The following is a 17,196-nucleotide window of genomic DNA, read 5'->3' as shown; positions in this document are numbered from 1 at the left end:
TTCCCTCTCATTGTGTGCCATAACAGCCTGTGGAGAGAAACCCTTCAAGTTGCAGTGTGTGCGTGAAGGCGTTTGCACGTTCATCAAATCTGATGAATTTGGGAAACTTTTTCACATCATGAATATATTAATAAGTATAGACGTGTAAGTCACGTGTGCATTCCTCTGTGCCTGACGTGTAGATGGTGTGGATATTCTTTTTTTCTGTCTGCAGCTGACGCTTCCTCTGCAGATTTGGTCTGATGGAGCAAAGGCACTCAGCGCAGCTCGGTACGACAAGTGAACAATGCGACCAGCGTGCATACAGCATGGACCGGACTGGAAATTTGACATGGCACCAGAGAAGTCACACAGGAGAGAAACCCTTCAAATGTACTGTGTGTAACAAGGCATTTGCATGGCCATCAGTTTTTCAGAACCACCAGAGAACACACACGGGAGAGAAACCCTTCAAGTGCAGTATGTGCGTGAAGGCGTTTACACAGTCATGTAATCTTGTAACACACCAGAGAACACACACGGGAGAGAAACCCTTCAAGTGCAGTGTGTGCGTGAAGGCGTTTGCACAGTCATCTGCTCTTAAAGAACACCAGAGAACACACACGGGAGAGAAACCCTTCAGGTGCACGATGTGCGGGATGGCGTTTACACAGTCATGTAATCTTGTAACACACCAGAGAACACACACGGGAGAGAAACCCTTCAAGTGCAGTGTGTGTGGGAAGGCATTTTCAGATTTATCTACTCTTAAAAAACACCAGAGAACACACACAGGCGAAAAACCCTTCAGGTGCACGATGTGCGGGATGGCGTTTACACAGTCATATAATCTCGTATTACACGAGAGAACACACACGGGAGAAACCCTTCAGGTGCACTCTGTGCGGGAAGTCGTTTGCACGTTCATCAACTCTTCAAGTACACCAGAGAACACAGAAGCATCAGAAGATCCACAAGGAGTGCAGTCTGAAATCAGCTTGTGAAAGTCAAAGTACCGCAATGAGCCCATCCCTCATGAAACACGAACCGGACGAAAATCCCAGCTTGGACACTTTTAAAGGTATCGAGGTGAAATATGAAGAGGTGATGGTGAAATGTGAAGAAGTGAAGAGCGAAGAAGTGAAGGTAAAATGTGAAGATGAAGATTCAACTCCAAAATGGGACCTTCACATCGTAAAGCAGGAGGAGAATTCTGACTGAGGCAGAGTGAGGCAACTCCCAGCAGTTTGTGGAATTGGAGGTGTGGGTGGACTTGCTCCTAGACAATACAAAGTCAAATGGAGACCCGGTAGATGTGTAAGCCAGAGACGATGTCGCTACAATGGATGCACCTTTGTCACAGGCCTTTAATGACAAGAATGTGAAGTTGGACACTTTGTGGGCCCATGGGTTGGGTAGATCTCTAACCAGGAGCAAGAGCCAATAAGCTCCCAAGCATTCACTATGTTATAATTGCTTTTACATGGTGCTTGCTTAATCGCCTCAGCAACTCGGAGTTTTGTGTCGTACCTCGTCTGAAACACTCGAAGAGCATCCCCAAGTAGCAGCTGCCCCTGTGCGGCACAAGGTGGTGGCCCTGCACCGGCCTGCATGTGGACAAGAGCCTGTCAGTAGGGAGCGATGATTGATGCGTCATCTCAGTTGTGTAGTTTGTAGGTAATGTTTAGAATTTGCTACATTTTCACTCAGACGCCAGCATGCAATGGCCTACTCGTTTTGAATGACACAATAGTATGTTTTACATACACTGTGAAGCAGACTGTGCAACTTTTTTGTAAAAGCTTCTTGTTAATGCGATGTAACGTGATGCAGTATGTTTCACTGAAGTAATCCAATTTTGTTAATGTGCCTGTCAATAATTTAGAATTAATACTTGCTTGATTTTGTGCATACTTGTAACATTTGATCTGTAAGGGTCAAACATTGAATAAGTGATGTTAGGACAAAGTGTGTGTGTGTGTTTTGGAAGTAACCTGTACAGAGAACTCAGGTGGGACCCGTTGTTCTTGTGATACAGGTCAAATGGTGTTTTTGTGTTCCACGAAGCGTCTGCCTCTGGAGCAACTCATCGTCTTTGAAATAGGTAGCACGCTCGGATCATTCATCAGTTACAAGGCATACCACTTAAAAGTTACATGTAGCGGAGGAGGTACATTCTCTACAACACGAATTGTAGTTTTGTCTTACGTGTTGACGTAGATTTTGTCTAACTAGGACTAGAAATGCACCTTGCTGATTAACGTCTGGATGTTCGTACCTGTCGGTTGAAGCAAACCCCACTGCTGTTGTTGAGACGCTGTGCACCAATAAGGGTCCAACACATTGACGGCCTTCAGGCCAGGAAAGTCACAACATTTGCACACGAAGGACGCATTCACGCAAACACCCGGTGCTCCGTTTTGAAGTTTTAAAATGAAACATCTTTGAATTGTCTTGTGTTTTGAATTAGATGATTTTTATTTCTTCATTAAAAGCTTGTATCAATTTACATCTGGAAGACTTCATTGAAAAGGACATTTCGTGTGAATGTTCTCTCGTCATTAAGTAGACGGCCTTGCCGGGGGTTCGGTTCAATGCGAACACAAACAGTGTACACACACACAGTGTACACACACACAGTGTACACACACAGTGTACACGCACACAGTGACACAGTGACACACACAGTGTACACTGTGTGTACACTGTGTGTGTACACTGTGTGTGCACACACAGTGTACACACACAGTGACACAGTGACGCACACACAGTGACAGTGTACACACACAGTGACACACACACAGTGACACAGTGACACAACAACAACCGCCATTTGCTACTAAGTGGCGGTGACGTCACCACGACGCTTGTGCCAAGCACAGTGACACACAGTGACACAGTGACACACACAGCGACACACAGTGACACACACTGTATACACACAGTGTACACACACACAGTGTATACACACAGTGTACACACACAGTGTATACAGTGTACACACAGTGTACACACACACAGTGTATATACACAGTGTGCACACAGTGTATACACACAGTGTACACACACAGTGTACACACACAATGTACACACACACAGTGTACACATACACAGTGTATACACAGTGTAAACACACAGTGTACACACACACAGGGTATACACAGTGTACACACACAGTGTACACACGGTGTACATGCAGTGTATACACCCAGTGTACACACACAGGGTACAGACAGTGTATATATACACACACACAGTGTACACACAGTGACACACGGTATACACAGTGTATACACACACACAGTGTATACAGTGTACACACACACAGTGTACACACACAATGTACACACAGTGTACACACACTGTACACACACAGTGTACACATACGCAGTGTACACACACAGTGTACACACACAGTGTACACACTGTACACACACAGTGTACACATACGCAGTGTACACACACAGTGTATACACATAGTGTACACACACACAGCGTACACATACGCAGTGTACACACACAGTGTATACACATAGTGTACACACACAGCGTACACACGCAGTGTACACACACAGTGTATACACATAGTGTACACACACAGTGTACACACACAGTGTATACACAATATACACAATGTACACACACAGTGTACACACACACAGTGTACACACACAGTGTACACACACACAGTGTACACACACAATTTATACAGTGTACACATATGCAGTGTACACACACAGTGTATACACATAGTGTACACACACACAGCGTACACACATAGGGTACACACACAGTGTATACACACACAGTGTACACACACAGTGTACACACACACAGTGTACACACAGGGTATACACAGTTTACATACACACAGTGTACACACACACAGTGTACACACACACAGTGACACAGTGACACACAGTGTACACACAGTGACACACACACACACAGTGTATACACACACAGTGTACACACACAGTGTATACACACAGTGTACACGCACTGTATACAGTGTACACACACAGTGTACACACACAGTGTATACAAACAGTGTACACACATACAGTGTACACATAGACACCTGGGAGCCAGAAATCTTTCTGATGGGCCAAATACTCATTTCACTCATTAAATGCAAATAAATTTATAACATTTTTGACATGCGTTTCTCTGGATTTTTGTTGTTATTCTGTCTCACTGTTCAAATAAATTTACCATTAAAATTATAGACTGATCATTTCTTTGTCAGTGGGCAAACGTACAAAATCAGCAGGGGATCAAAATATATTTTTTATTTTATTGTTTCCATTCTACGTGGTGACTTTACCCAAATAACCAAGAAGATGAATCCCTGCAGTCACGAAAGCTTTAAATCTAAATTGCAAGTGCTTTGAGTGTGTGCACGTGCCGTGTGCGTGTGGAAAAAAATGTACGATACGCTTATGGTGGATATGATTAGGTAATATCGTAGTATCGCCATATCGCGATAACTGTCGGAGTTAAATGTTGTACAATTCTGCAAGAGCGTTCCGAACTTTGATCGCGTTGTGTGAACGTCATCATTTGGAACGAACCAACTTACCGCTTTAAATAGGGGGGGTCGCAGACACGGTAATATTTTTTAAAATATATAAATATATACATCTACAACAGCAATACAATGACGGAGCGACCGTGACTATTACAGATCATTCAGCATATATTGTTTGAGTTTATACAATTCAAATTATGTGATGGAAGTGAAAGTATAAGATTGATAGTTTGAGCATCAACCCTTCGCTGGGAGTGGTAGCTTCCAAGTGCCAATGGCTGACGCCTCAAGCGCGGCTCCCAGGACGCTTCGAAACTGTTCGGAACATAACGACTCCCCACCCCCACCCACCCCACCCTAAACTTGCACGAACAATTCCTCTCGCCCCTTAAAACTCTGAGCAGGATTGAACTCACGCGAACCGGTAAGTGGGTGTTTTGGTTTTAAAATTTTTACGAAAAAAAAAATCCGGTGTTGTGTGACCCCCGTTGCGGCGGTGACACCGCAGGCTGTGGTTGCTCCCCGCCGGGGAAGGCGTCTCCTTCTCGGTAGGCAATCCAGGCCATTCAGGCCCTCCCTGGCGTCTCGGGCCTAGTCTGTCACAAAGAAAATAAACATTTATACATGCTTTGTGGAACTGTTTTCACAGTAAGATACACAGGCAGCAGTCGTAAGAAGAAAGGCTGAAATACAATCGTCAGTAACAGAGGCGTTATGAAAAAGGGCCATTGCACGATTATGCACTACAGTATTTACTTTTAAGGGCAGTGTTATTGGTAAATTTGTAGGGGTTTTTCTCTCGTGATATACCCGTCTTTGTGTTTGTCCTCATGCTTTGGGTTTCGGGCTGTTCCACGCGAGTTTGAAGCCTTTGGTTAAACGAGGTAACACAACGACGGGTCAAGTTATCTCTTGATGCATCACAGCTGTCATAACCCGTACGGTTTACCCCGTATTCTTGTACAGAGACATTGAGTTTTCACGCCCATACGGGGTACAGCCGTTTCAATACGGGCAAAAAAAACATGATTTGGTAACATAATATTGTCTGTTTGTTTGTGTTTCTACATTGTGATGGGACTCCGTAGGACGAACGTTGATATTTATAAAGACACGTGGTGGCCGATACGGTCTGAATTGATCTGTAATAAGGTAGGGGCACTGATTGATAGGGGGTTGACAGCTACGTGGTGGTGAGTGTACTCGAAGTGAATGTCTATTTGTGTTTCTCCCTTGTGATGGCACTTTGTTGTTGTTTTAGGCGGCTGCGGGACTGTGCAACGTTGGTGAGCGGCATAGGAGCGGTGGGGGCAACATCCATTGTAGAGTACAATGTCACTACGTTCCCACGTCTACGCTACCCTCCTCCACCAAGCCGCCACACGGACGAGCGTGGTGAAGTATGGTCAAATCACGACCCGGGGCGGCGTGGGGAGACCCTCGTCTGGCAATGGATTAACAAATTGGCTCTTACTGTATACCTCCATATATATAAAAATATGCAAGGTTGTGATTGTGTGTGTTGTCTGTTCAAAATGTTTAGCGTACTTCCCGACATGCAACAAAACTGGAAATTTGCCATGTGGGTACTTTCCAGACTGTACACCGTGCAAACATTATACAAATACACTTTTGTGTTGTTTTTTGGGGGGGGGAGCTCAATAATGTATAGATTTTTTGGACGGCAAGTGAGCTGTGACGTCAAATCTGTCACGTGACCCTCGCATGTGGAAGCGTCACGCATTGTAGTGTAGCGGTTAGCGCTGTCTGTGTGTGTGTCTGTGTGTGTGTCTGTGTGTGTCTGTTTGTGTCTGTGTGTGTCTGTGTTTGTGTGGAAGCGTAACGCATTGTAGTGTAGCGGTTAGCGCTACGCCGCGCTACGAACCCTGCGACCCGAGTTCGATTCGCGCTCACGGCCACCACCAGTGACGATTATTTGAACCGCTTCTGGGCCTCCCCTAGGTCGACTCAGCCTCAAACGAGTAACTGCTGTCGTGTGAACATCGCCACTGGGGAGACAAAGGCGGCCGGACGTGGTGGATCCAAGTCCCGGGCGAAGCTGGGTAGTACAGCTAGTCGTGAATACATGAATGAATATAGACGTCTAAGTCACGTGTGACTGTATATATTCATTCCTCCATGGCTCGATACTGACGTGTAGATGGTGTGGATATTCTTATTTTCTGTCTGCAGCTGACGCTGGTCTGATGGAGCAAAGGCCCTCAGCACAGCAAGCCGGGACGACAAGTCAACAATGCGACCGGCGTGCATACAGCACGGATCGGACTGGAAATTTGACACAGCACCAGAGAACACACACAGGAGAGAAACCCTTCAAGTGCACTGTGTGTGACAAGGCATTTTCAGGTTCATCTACTCTTAAAAAAGACCAGAGAACACACACAGGAGAGAAACCCTTCAAGTGCACTGTGTGTGGGAAGGCATTTTCAGATTCATCTGCTCTTAAAACACACCAGAGAACACACACGGGAGAGAAACCCTTCAAGTGCAATGTGTGTGGGAAGGCATTTTCAGATTCTACTACTCTTAAAAAACACCAGAGAACACACACGGGAGAGAAACCCTTCGAGTACAGTGTGTGGGGGAAGGCATTTTCAGATTCATTTGCTCTTAAAACACACCAGAGAACACACACGGGAGAGAAACCCTTCAAGTGCAGTGTGTGTGGGAGGACATTTTCAGATTCATCTACTCTTAAAACACACCAGAGAACACACACGGGAGAGAAACCCTTCAAGTGCAGTGTGTGTGGGAAGGCATTTTCAGATTCATCTCATCTTCAAAGACACCAGAGAACACACACGGGAGAGAAACCCTTCAAGTGCAGTGTGTGTGGGAAGACTTTTTCAGATTCATCTACTCTTAAAACACACCAGAGAACACACACGGGAGAGAAACCCTTCAAGTGCAGTGTGTGTGGGAGGACATTTTCAGATTCATCTACTATTAAAACACACCAGAGAACACACACGGGAGAGAAACCCTTCAAGTGCAGTGTGTGTGGGAAGGCATTTTCACAGTCATCTAGTCTTAAATCACACCAGAAAACACACACGGGAGAGAAACCCTTCAAGTGCACTGTGTGTGGGAAGGCATTTTCACGGTCATCTACTCTTAAAACACACCAGAGAACACACACGGGAGAGAAACCCTTCAAGTGCAGTGTTTGTGGGAAGACATTTTCATGGTCATCTGCTCTTAAAAAACACCAGAGAACACACACGGGAGAGAAACCCTTCAAGTGCACTGTGTGTGTGAAGGCATTTTCACAGTCATCTGCTCTTAAAACACACCAGAAAACACACGGGAGAGAAACCCTTCAAGTGCAGTGTGTGTGGGAAGGCATTTTCACAGTCATCTGGTCTTAAATCACACCAGAAAACACACACGGGAGAGAAACCCTTCTAGTGCACTGTGTGTGGGAAGGCATTTTCACAGTCATCTGGTCTTAAATCACACCAGAGAACACACACGGGAGAGAAACCCTTCAAGTGCAGTGTGTGTGGGAAGGCATTTTCACAGTCATCTACTCTTAAAAAACACCAGAGTACACACGGGAGAGAAACCCTTCAAGTGCAGTGTGTGCGGAAAGGCATTTGCACATTCATCAAATCTTCTAGTACACCAGAGAACACAGACAGGAGAGAAACCGTAGAGGTACACTCTACGTGGGATGTTTGAACAGTCATCAAATCTTATAGTACACCGGAGAACACAGGTGCACTCTGCGGGAAGGCGTTTGCACATTCATAAAATCTTCAAGTACACCAGAAAACACGGAAGCATCAGAAGATCTGCAAGGAGTGGAATCTGAAATCAGCTTGTGAAAGTCAAAGTGCCACAATAAGCCCATCCCTCATGAAACAAGAACCGGACGAAAATCGCAGCTTGGACACTTTTAAAGGTATCGAGGTGAAATATGAAGAGGTGATGGTGAAGAGGGAAGAAGTGATGGTGAAGAGGGAAGAAGTGAAGGTGAAATGTGAAGATGAAGATTCAACTCCAAAATGGGACCTTCACATCGATGGAGGCAACGTAAAGCAGGAGGAGAATTCTGACTGTGAGGCAGAGCGAGGCAACTCCCAGCATTTTGTGGAAGTGGAGGTGTGGGTGGACTTCCTCCGAGACAATCCAAAGTCAAGTGGAGACCCGGTAGATGTGTAAGCCAGAGACGATGTCGCTACAATAGATGCACCTTTGTCACAAGCCTTTAATGACAATGTGAAGTTGAACACTTTGTGGGCCCGTGGGTTGGGTAGATCTCTAACCAGGAGCAAGAGCCAATAAGCTCCCAAGCATTCACTATGTTATAATAATTGCTTTTACACGGTGCTTGCTTAATCGCCTCAGCAACTCGGAGTTTTGTGTCGTACCTCGCCTGAAACACTCAAAGAGCATCCCCAAGTAGCAGCTGCCCCTGTGTGGCACAAGGTGGTGGCCCTGCACCGGCCTGCATGTGGACAAGAGCCTGTCAGTAGGGGGCGATGATTGATGTGTCATCTCAGTTGTGTGGTTTGTAGGTAATGTTTAGAATTTGCTACATTTTCACTCAGACGCCAGCATGCAATGGCCTCGTTTTGAATGACAATAGTATGTTTTACATACACGGTGAAGCAGACTGTGCAACTTTTTTAAAAAGCTTCTTGTTAATATGATGTAACGTGATGCAGTATATTTCACTGCAGTAATCCAATTTTGTTAATATGCCTGTCAATAATTTAGAATGTATACTTGTCTGGTTTTGTGCATACTTGTAACATTTGATCGATAAGGGTCAAACATTGATTAAGTGATGTTAGGACAAAGTGTGTGTGTGTTTGAAAGTAACCTGTACAGATTACTCAGGTGAGACCCGTTGTTCTTGTGATACAGGTCAAAGGGTACTTTTGTGTTCCACGAAGCATCTGGAGCAACTCATTGTCTTTGAAATAGGTAGCACGCTCGGATCATTCATCAGTTACAAGGCATACCACTTAAAAGTTACACGTATAGGAGGTACATTCTCTACAACACGAATTGTAGTTTTGTCTTACGTGTTGACGTAGATTTTGTCTGACTAGGACTAGAAATGCACCTTGCTGATTCACGTCTGGATGTTCGTACCTATCGTTTGAAGCAAACCCCACTGCTGTTGTTGAAACGCTGTGCACCAATAAGGGTCCAACACGTTGACGGCCTTCAGGCCAGGAAAGTCACAACATTTACGGCACACGAAGGACGCATTCACGCAAGTACCCCATGCTCCGTTTTGAAGTTTTAAAATGAAGCATCTTTGAATTGTGTTGTGTTTTGAATTAGATAATTTTATTTCTTCATTAAAAGCTTGTCTCAATTTACATCTGGAAGACTTCATTGAAAAGGACATTTTGTGTGAATTTTCTCTCGTCGTTAAGTAGACGGTCTTGCCGGGGGTTCGGTTCGATGCGGCCCTTCACCTGGTTGGGATTGCGGGATCGAGATAAGGCGACACGGAGCTGGCCGTGCGAGAAGACCGCCGTCTGCAGATCGATTCCAACGTAATCGAACGTCTGTCCCTGCACCTCCGTCGTCCATGCAGGGGGTGCGTAGGTTTGCAGCGCCCCCTGCATGAAAACAACGGAAAGTGTAGCGCTCATCACAGATAGATAAAGTTGTGCGCTTATATTTAAAATGTTATGCTTTTATAAGGTGATGTTGAAATCGAAAAGTGTTTGGCCAGTTGATGATTTCAATCAGATTGATTCATTTATTATGAACCGCATATCTGAGCTTTTGTGGTCCTGTTGAGCTAAAGTTGGAAAAAGTCCGTGACTATAACTTCGCTCAATATTGTAAACGTGTTTCTATTATTTAGTTATTGTTTAATACAAACTACTTCAGATAATGGGTTTCAAGATGTACTTGAGACCCATAGACTACTCACACGGAGACCCATAGATTACTCACACAGAGACCCACAGACTCGCACAGAGAAAATTAGACTCACACAGAGACACACTGACTCACACAGAGACCCACAGACTCACACAGAGACCCATAGACTACTCACACAGAGATCCACAGACTAGCACAGAGAATATTAGACTCACACAGAGAAAATTAGACTCACACAGAGAAAAATAGACTCACACAGAGACCCATTGACTCGCACAGATACCCATAGACTCAAAGACCCATAGACTACTCACACAAAGTCCCACAAACTCACACAGAGACCCACAGACTACTCACACAGACACCCATAGACTACTCACACAGAGACCCATAGACTACTCACACGGAGACCCATAGACTACTCACACAGAGATCCACAGACTCACACAGAGACTATTATACTCACACAGAGACCCATAGACTCATCACACAGACACCCATAGACTACTCACACAGAGACCCATAGACTACTCACACAGAGACCCACAGACTCGCACAGAGACCCACAGACTACTCACACAGAGACCCATAGACTACTCACACAGAGACCCACAGACTCGCACAGAGAAAATTAGACTCACACAGAGACACACTGACTCACATAGAGACCCATTGACTCACACAGAGACCCATAGACTACTCACACAAAGTCCCATAAACTCACACAGAGACCCATAGACTACTCACACAGAGACCCACAGACTCACACAGAGACCCATAGACTACTCACACAAAGTCCCACAAACTCACACAGAGACCCATAGACTACTCACACAGACACCCATAGACTCATCACACAGACACCCATAGACTACTCACACAGAGACCCATAGACTACTCACACAGAGACCCACAGACTCGCACAGAGACCCACAGACTACTCACACAGAGACCCATAGACTACTCACACAGAGACCCACAGACTCACACAGAGACCCACAGACTCGCACAGAAACCCACAGACTACTCACACAGAGACCCATAGACTACTCACACAAAGACCCACAGACTCACACAGAGAAAATTAGACTCACACAGAGAAAATTTTAGACTCACACAGAGACCCACTGACTCGCATAGAGACCCAATGACTCACACAGATACCCATAAACTCACACAGAGACCCATAGACTACTCACACAGAGACCCACAGACTCGCACAGAGAAAATTAGACTCACACAGAGACACACTGACTCACACAGAGACCCACAGACTCACACAGAGACCCATAGACTACTCACACAGAGACCCATAGACTCACCACACAGAGACCCATAGACTACTCACACAGAGACCCACAGACTCGCACAGAGAAAATTAGACTCACACAGAGACACACTGACTCACACAGAGACCCACAGACTCACACAGAGACCCATAGACTACTCACACAGAGACCCATAGACTCACCACACAGAGACCCATAGACTACTCACAGAGAGATCCACAGACTAGCACAGAGAATATTAGACTCACACAGAGAAAATTAGACTCACACAGAGAAAAATAGACTCACACAGAGACACATTGACTCGCACAGATACCCATAGACTCAAAGACCCATAGACTACTCACACAAAGTCCCACAAACTCACACAGAGACCCATAGACTACTCACACAGACACCCATAGACTACTCACACAGAGACCCATAGACTACTCACACGGAGACCCATAGACTACTCACACAGAGATCCACAGACTCACACAGAGACTATTAGACTCACACAGAGACCCATAGACTCATCACACAGACACCCATAGACTACTCACACAGAGACCCATAGACTACTCACACAGAGACCCACAGACTCGCACAGAGACCCACAGACTACTCACACAGAGACCCATAGACTACTCACACAGAGACCCACAGACTCGCACAGAGAAAATTAGACTCACACAGAGACACACTGACTCACATAGAGACCCATTGACTCACACAGAGACCCATAGACTACTCACACAAAGTCCCATAAACTCACACAGAGACCCATAGACTACTCACACAGAGACCCACAGACTCACACAGAGACCCATAGACTACTCACACAGAGACCCATAGACTCACCACACAGAGACCCATAGACTACTCACACAGAGATCCACAGACTAGCACAGAGAATATTAGACTCACACAGAGAAAATTAGACTCACACAGAGAAAAATAGACTCACACAGAGACCCATTGACTCGCACAGATACCCATAGACTCAAAGACCCATAGACTACTCACACAAAGTCCCACAAACTCACACAGAGACCCATAGACTACTCACACAGAGACCCATAGACTACTCACACAGAGACCCACAGACTACTCACACAGAGACCCATAGACTACTCACAGAGAGACCCATAGACTACTCACACAGAGACCCATATACTACTCACACAAAGACCCATAGACTACTCACACAGACACCCATAGACTACTCACACAGAGACCCATAGACTACTCACACAGAGACCCATATACTCACCACACAGAGACCCATATACTCACCACACAGAGACCCATAGACTACTCACACAGAGACCCATAGACTACTCACACAAAGTCCCACAGACTACTCACACAGAGACCCACAGACTACTCACACAGAGACCCACAGACTACTCACACAGAGACCCACAGACTACTCACACAGAGACCCATAGACTACTCACACAGAGACCCATAGACTCACACAGAGACCCACAGACTCGCATAGAGACCCATAGACTCACACAGATACCCGTAGAGTATCTTCTTTGGTTCTTTCGGTATTAAAGTCACCACCACCACGTAGAATGAGAATAATAAAATAATAAAATAAAACAATAAAATTCTCACGACGTTTCGGCCACGACACAAGCGGCCTTCTTCAGGTGAAAGGAACAAACCTGTCGGGACGACAGAGCTTCAATTAATGACGGAGCTTCAATAATGAAGCCCTTAGCACAGACTGACGTTGTGACACGTGGTGCACGTGGTGTCAGTGTGTGTGTCTGTGTGTGTGTCTGTCTGTGTGTCTGTGTGTGTGTCTGTGTGTTTCTGTGTGTCTGTGTGTCTGTCTGTGTGTCTGTGTGTGTGTCTGTCTGTGTGTGTGTGTCTGTCTGTGTGTCTGTGTGTCTGTGTGTGTGTCTGTGTGTCTGTGTGTGTCTGTGTGTCTATGTGTGTGTCTGTGTGTGTGTCTGTGTGTGTGTGTCTGTGTGTGTCTGTGTGTTTCTGTGTGTCTGTCTGTGTGTCTGTGTGTGTGTCTGTCTGTGTGTCTGTGTGTGTGTCTGTGTGTCTGTGTGTGTCTGTGTGTTTCTGTGTGTCTGTGTGTCTGTCTGTGTGTGTGTCTGTGTGTGTGTCTGTGTGTGTCTGTGTGTGTGTCTGTCTGTGTGTGTCTGTGTGTGTGTGTGTCTGTATGTGTGTGTCTGTGTGTGTGTGTCTGTATGTGTGTGTCTGTGTGTGTGTGTCTGTGTGTGTGTCTGTGTGTCTGTGTGAAGAGCAGAGCGCGCGCGCAAATAAATAATTAATTAGAGGGACGCTTGACCTCGAGCCCAGTGGCGCAGAGAGTAATTAATTAATTATTGATCTATTCCACGCGCCATTGGCTTGTTGACACAAGGGCTTAGTAGGAGTAATTAACTCTAAACAGCCGTCAGTCAAACCATTACGTCATCCGCGCGGTTAAAGCGCGAGTGAGGGGATGACGTCATTGACCCCCCCCACACAAAAATGGCGGGTGGGGGGGAGGGCATCGGCCCCCACCTCATGGGGAGTGGGGAGAGGGGCATTAGCCCCCACTCACTCACCCATCCACTCACCCCCTCACTCACCCACACACTCACCCATCCACTCACCCACTCACTCACCAATCCCCTCACTCACCAATCCACTCACCCACCCCCTCACTCACCCCCTCACTCACCCTCTCACCCCCTCACCCCCCTCACTCACCCACTCACTCACCCCCTCACCAATCCCGTCACAAACCCCCTCACTCACCCCCTCACTCACTCCCTCACCCCCTCACTCACCCCCTCACTCACTCACCCCCTCACTCACCCTCTCACCCCCTCACTCACCCACTCACTCACCCCCTCACCAATCCCGTCACAAACCCCCTCACTCACCCCCTCACTCACTCACCCCCTCACTCACCCCCTCACTCACTCACCCCCTCACTCACTCACCACTCACCCCCTCACCAATCCCCTCACTCACTCACCCCCTCACTCACTCACCCCCTCACTCACTCACCCACCCACCCACTCACCGTCGTGGTGTGTTTATAAACTAAACAATGTCCTCGTGTGGAGTGAGTGCAGGAGGTCCGACGTTCCGTGCCGCTAACACGGACAGGCGACTGCGCGCGGCTGTGATCACGTGACGCATTCGCAGGGCGGAAGAGTCTTCCGGAAGAGTCTTCCGGAAGAGGTCCCGCGCCACGCTTGAGACGGCCGGAAGAGTCTTCCGGAAGATGTCCCGCGCCACTGCTTGAGACGGCCGGAAGAATCTTCCGGAAGATGTCCCGCGCCACGTTTGAGACGGCCGGAAGAGTCTTCCGGAAGAGGTCCCGCGCCACGCTTGAGACCGACGGAAGAGTCTTCCGGAAGATGTCCCGCGCCACGCTTGAGACTGGCCGGAAGAGTCTTCCGGAAGATGTTCCGCGCCACGCGTGAGACGGCCGGAAGAGTCTTCCGGAAGATGTTCCGCGCCACGCGTGAGACGGCCGGAAGAGTCTTCCGGAAGATGTCCCGCGCCACGCGTGAGACGGCCGGAAGAGTCTTCCGGAAGATGTCCCGCGCCACGCTTGAGACTGGCCGGAAGAGTCTTCCGGAAGATGTTCCGCGCCACGCGTGAGACGGCCGGAAGAGTCTTCCGGAAGATGTTCCGCGCCACGCGTGAGACGGCCGGAAGAGTCTTCCGGAAGATGTCCCGCGCCACGCGTGAGACGGCCGGAAGAGTCTTCCGGAAGATGTCCCGCGCCACGCTTGAGACTGGCCGGAAGAGTCTTCCGGAAGATGTTCCGCGCCACGCGTGAGACGGCCGGAAGAGTCTTCCGGAAGATGTTCCGCGCCACGCGTGAGACGGCCGGAAGAGTCTTCCGGAAGATGTCCCGCGCCACGCGTGAGACGGCCGGAAGAGTCTTCCGGAAGATGTCCCGCGCCACGCGTGAGACGGCCGGAAGAATCTTCCGGAAGATTTTTCCGCGCCACGTTTGAGACGGCCGGAAGAGTCTTCCGGAAGATGTCCCGCGCCACGTTTGAGACGGCCGGAAGAGTCTTCCGGAAGAGGTCCCGCGCCACGCGTGAGACGGCCGGAAGAATCTTCCGGAAGATTTTTCCGCGCCACGTTTGAGACGGCCGGAAGAGTCTTCCAGAAGATGTCCCGCGCCACGTTTGAGACGGCCGGAAGAGTCTTCCGGAAGAGGTCCCGCGCCACGCGTGAGACGGCCGGAAGAATCTTCCGGAAGATGTCCCGGATTTTCTGTTTGCACAGTCACATAGTCACTTTAAGATGTTATACTGGTAGCAACGAAGTTGTAAACTGAGTGTACCAGCCTGCAATAGATTAATGTGTCCGTCCGTCCGTCCCCTTTCAATACTTTAACGAAGTGAAATCTCGTGTGACTGTCATCCTTTGTTTAACCACGTGAGTGACGTCATTGAGAGTCACTCTCTTGTCACTGTCATCCTTTGTTTAACCACGTGAGTGACGTCATTGAGAGTCACTCTCTTGTCACTTACATCCTTTGTTTAACCACGTGAGTGACGTCATTGAGAGTCACTCTCTTGTCACTGACATCCTTTGTTTAACCACGTGAGTGACGTCATTAAGAGTCACTCTCTTGTCACTGTCATCCTTTGTTTAACTACGTGAGTGACGTCATTGAGAGTCACTCTCTTGTCACTGACATCCTTTATACTGGTAGGAAGGAAGATTGTAAACTGAGTGTGCCAGCCTGCAATAGATTAATGTGTCCGTCCGTCCCCTTTCAATACTTTAACGAAGTGAAATCTCGTGCTGTTGGGGTGTAAAATCAGCAATAGACAGTGCAGAGACTTGACAAAATTCCAATGTTCCTACCAGCCCACCCTGCAGGGACCTGTTCTCGTTCGTGTTTTTGTTTTTTTGTGTTTGCTGCGGTTGCACCCGATTCAAGAGCCGAATGTCTCACAGGGCGGCTGCTACCCACCAAATGAATGGAACTCAAAACCGAACGAGGGGAATCCCGACAGCAGGGCTACGTGGCTGCCGCCTCGTGGACGGCCTGAGTACCGCGCGTGAATTCCCTCGCCCCTCGCACCGGCCAAGTCCCCCGGCGGCAGCGGCGGCGGCTTCCCCAACAGCCACGAGCCGCGTTGCCGAGGTCGCTCTGAGCCAGAGCGGCGCTCCAGCTGCATTCTGGGCGATGTTGTCGGAGCCCTCAACGCAGCCGGGCAAAAATTGACCTGCAAGAACAGAACAGCCCGTTGCAATGATATACACAGAATGTAAACCTTTGACTCGAAGCTTTTGTGTGACCGCAGGAAACATTCACATTCTTTGGTTTATATATTCTTAGTTCTTTCGGTAGAGTCACCACGTTGAAGGGAAACAACAAAATAATAAAATATATATAAAACAATAAAATAAATTCTCACGACGTTTCGACCGTAACACAAACGGTCGTCTTCAGGTGTGTTGGTTTGCATAAATTTATTTTTAAACGGCGCATTTATTTATTTATAAAAACGTTAGCGTCAAGCGCAGCGATTTGGCAGTTTGCCCTGG

At 47.5% G+C, this 17,196-nt stretch overlaps 1 protein-coding gene across 1 annotated transcript; it reads left to right on the top strand.

Moving 5' to 3' along the window:
- Positions 1–251: 251 nt before the first annotated feature.
- On the top strand, positions 252–8,186 carry LOC142915934 (uncharacterized). Its single transcript, XM_076061559.1, has 3 exons — positions 252–872; positions 6,922–7,779; positions 8,160–8,186. Exons 1-3 carry the CDS (start codon positions 309–311, stop codon positions 8,184–8,186), a joined length of 1,449 nt encoding a protein of 482 aa, XP_075917674.1. The 5' UTR covers positions 252–308.
- Positions 8,187–17,196: the final 9,010 nt, after the last annotated feature.

The sequence above is a fragment of the Petromyzon marinus genome, unplaced genomic scaffold (assembly GCF_048934315.1).
Source record: "Petromyzon marinus isolate PM22_M1 ecotype Great Lakes invasive population unplaced genomic scaffold, UKy_Petmar_22M1.pri1.0 PM_G_Scaffold_37, whole genome shotgun sequence".
NCBI classification, from domain to species: Eukaryota; Metazoa; Chordata; class Hyperoartia; order Petromyzontiformes; family Petromyzontidae; genus Petromyzon; species Petromyzon marinus.
The sequence above is the reverse complement of the archived record's forward strand: the minus strand, read 5'-3'. Positions and strand labels throughout refer to the sequence as shown.

Coding starts and splice junctions, on each gene's coding strand:
- LOC142915934 (XM_076061559.1), top strand. CDS start 309: ATGGACCGGACTGGAAATTTGACATGGCACCAGAGAAGTCACACAGGA. Junction 873..6,921: donor ACACGGGAGAAACCCTTCAG/GTGCACTCTGTG, acceptor CACACAGGAGAG/AAACCCTTCAAGTGCACTGT. Junction 7,780..8,159: donor AGAAACCCTTCAAGTGCACT/GTGTGTGTGAAG, acceptor CTAGTACACCAG/AGAACACAGACAGGAGAGAA.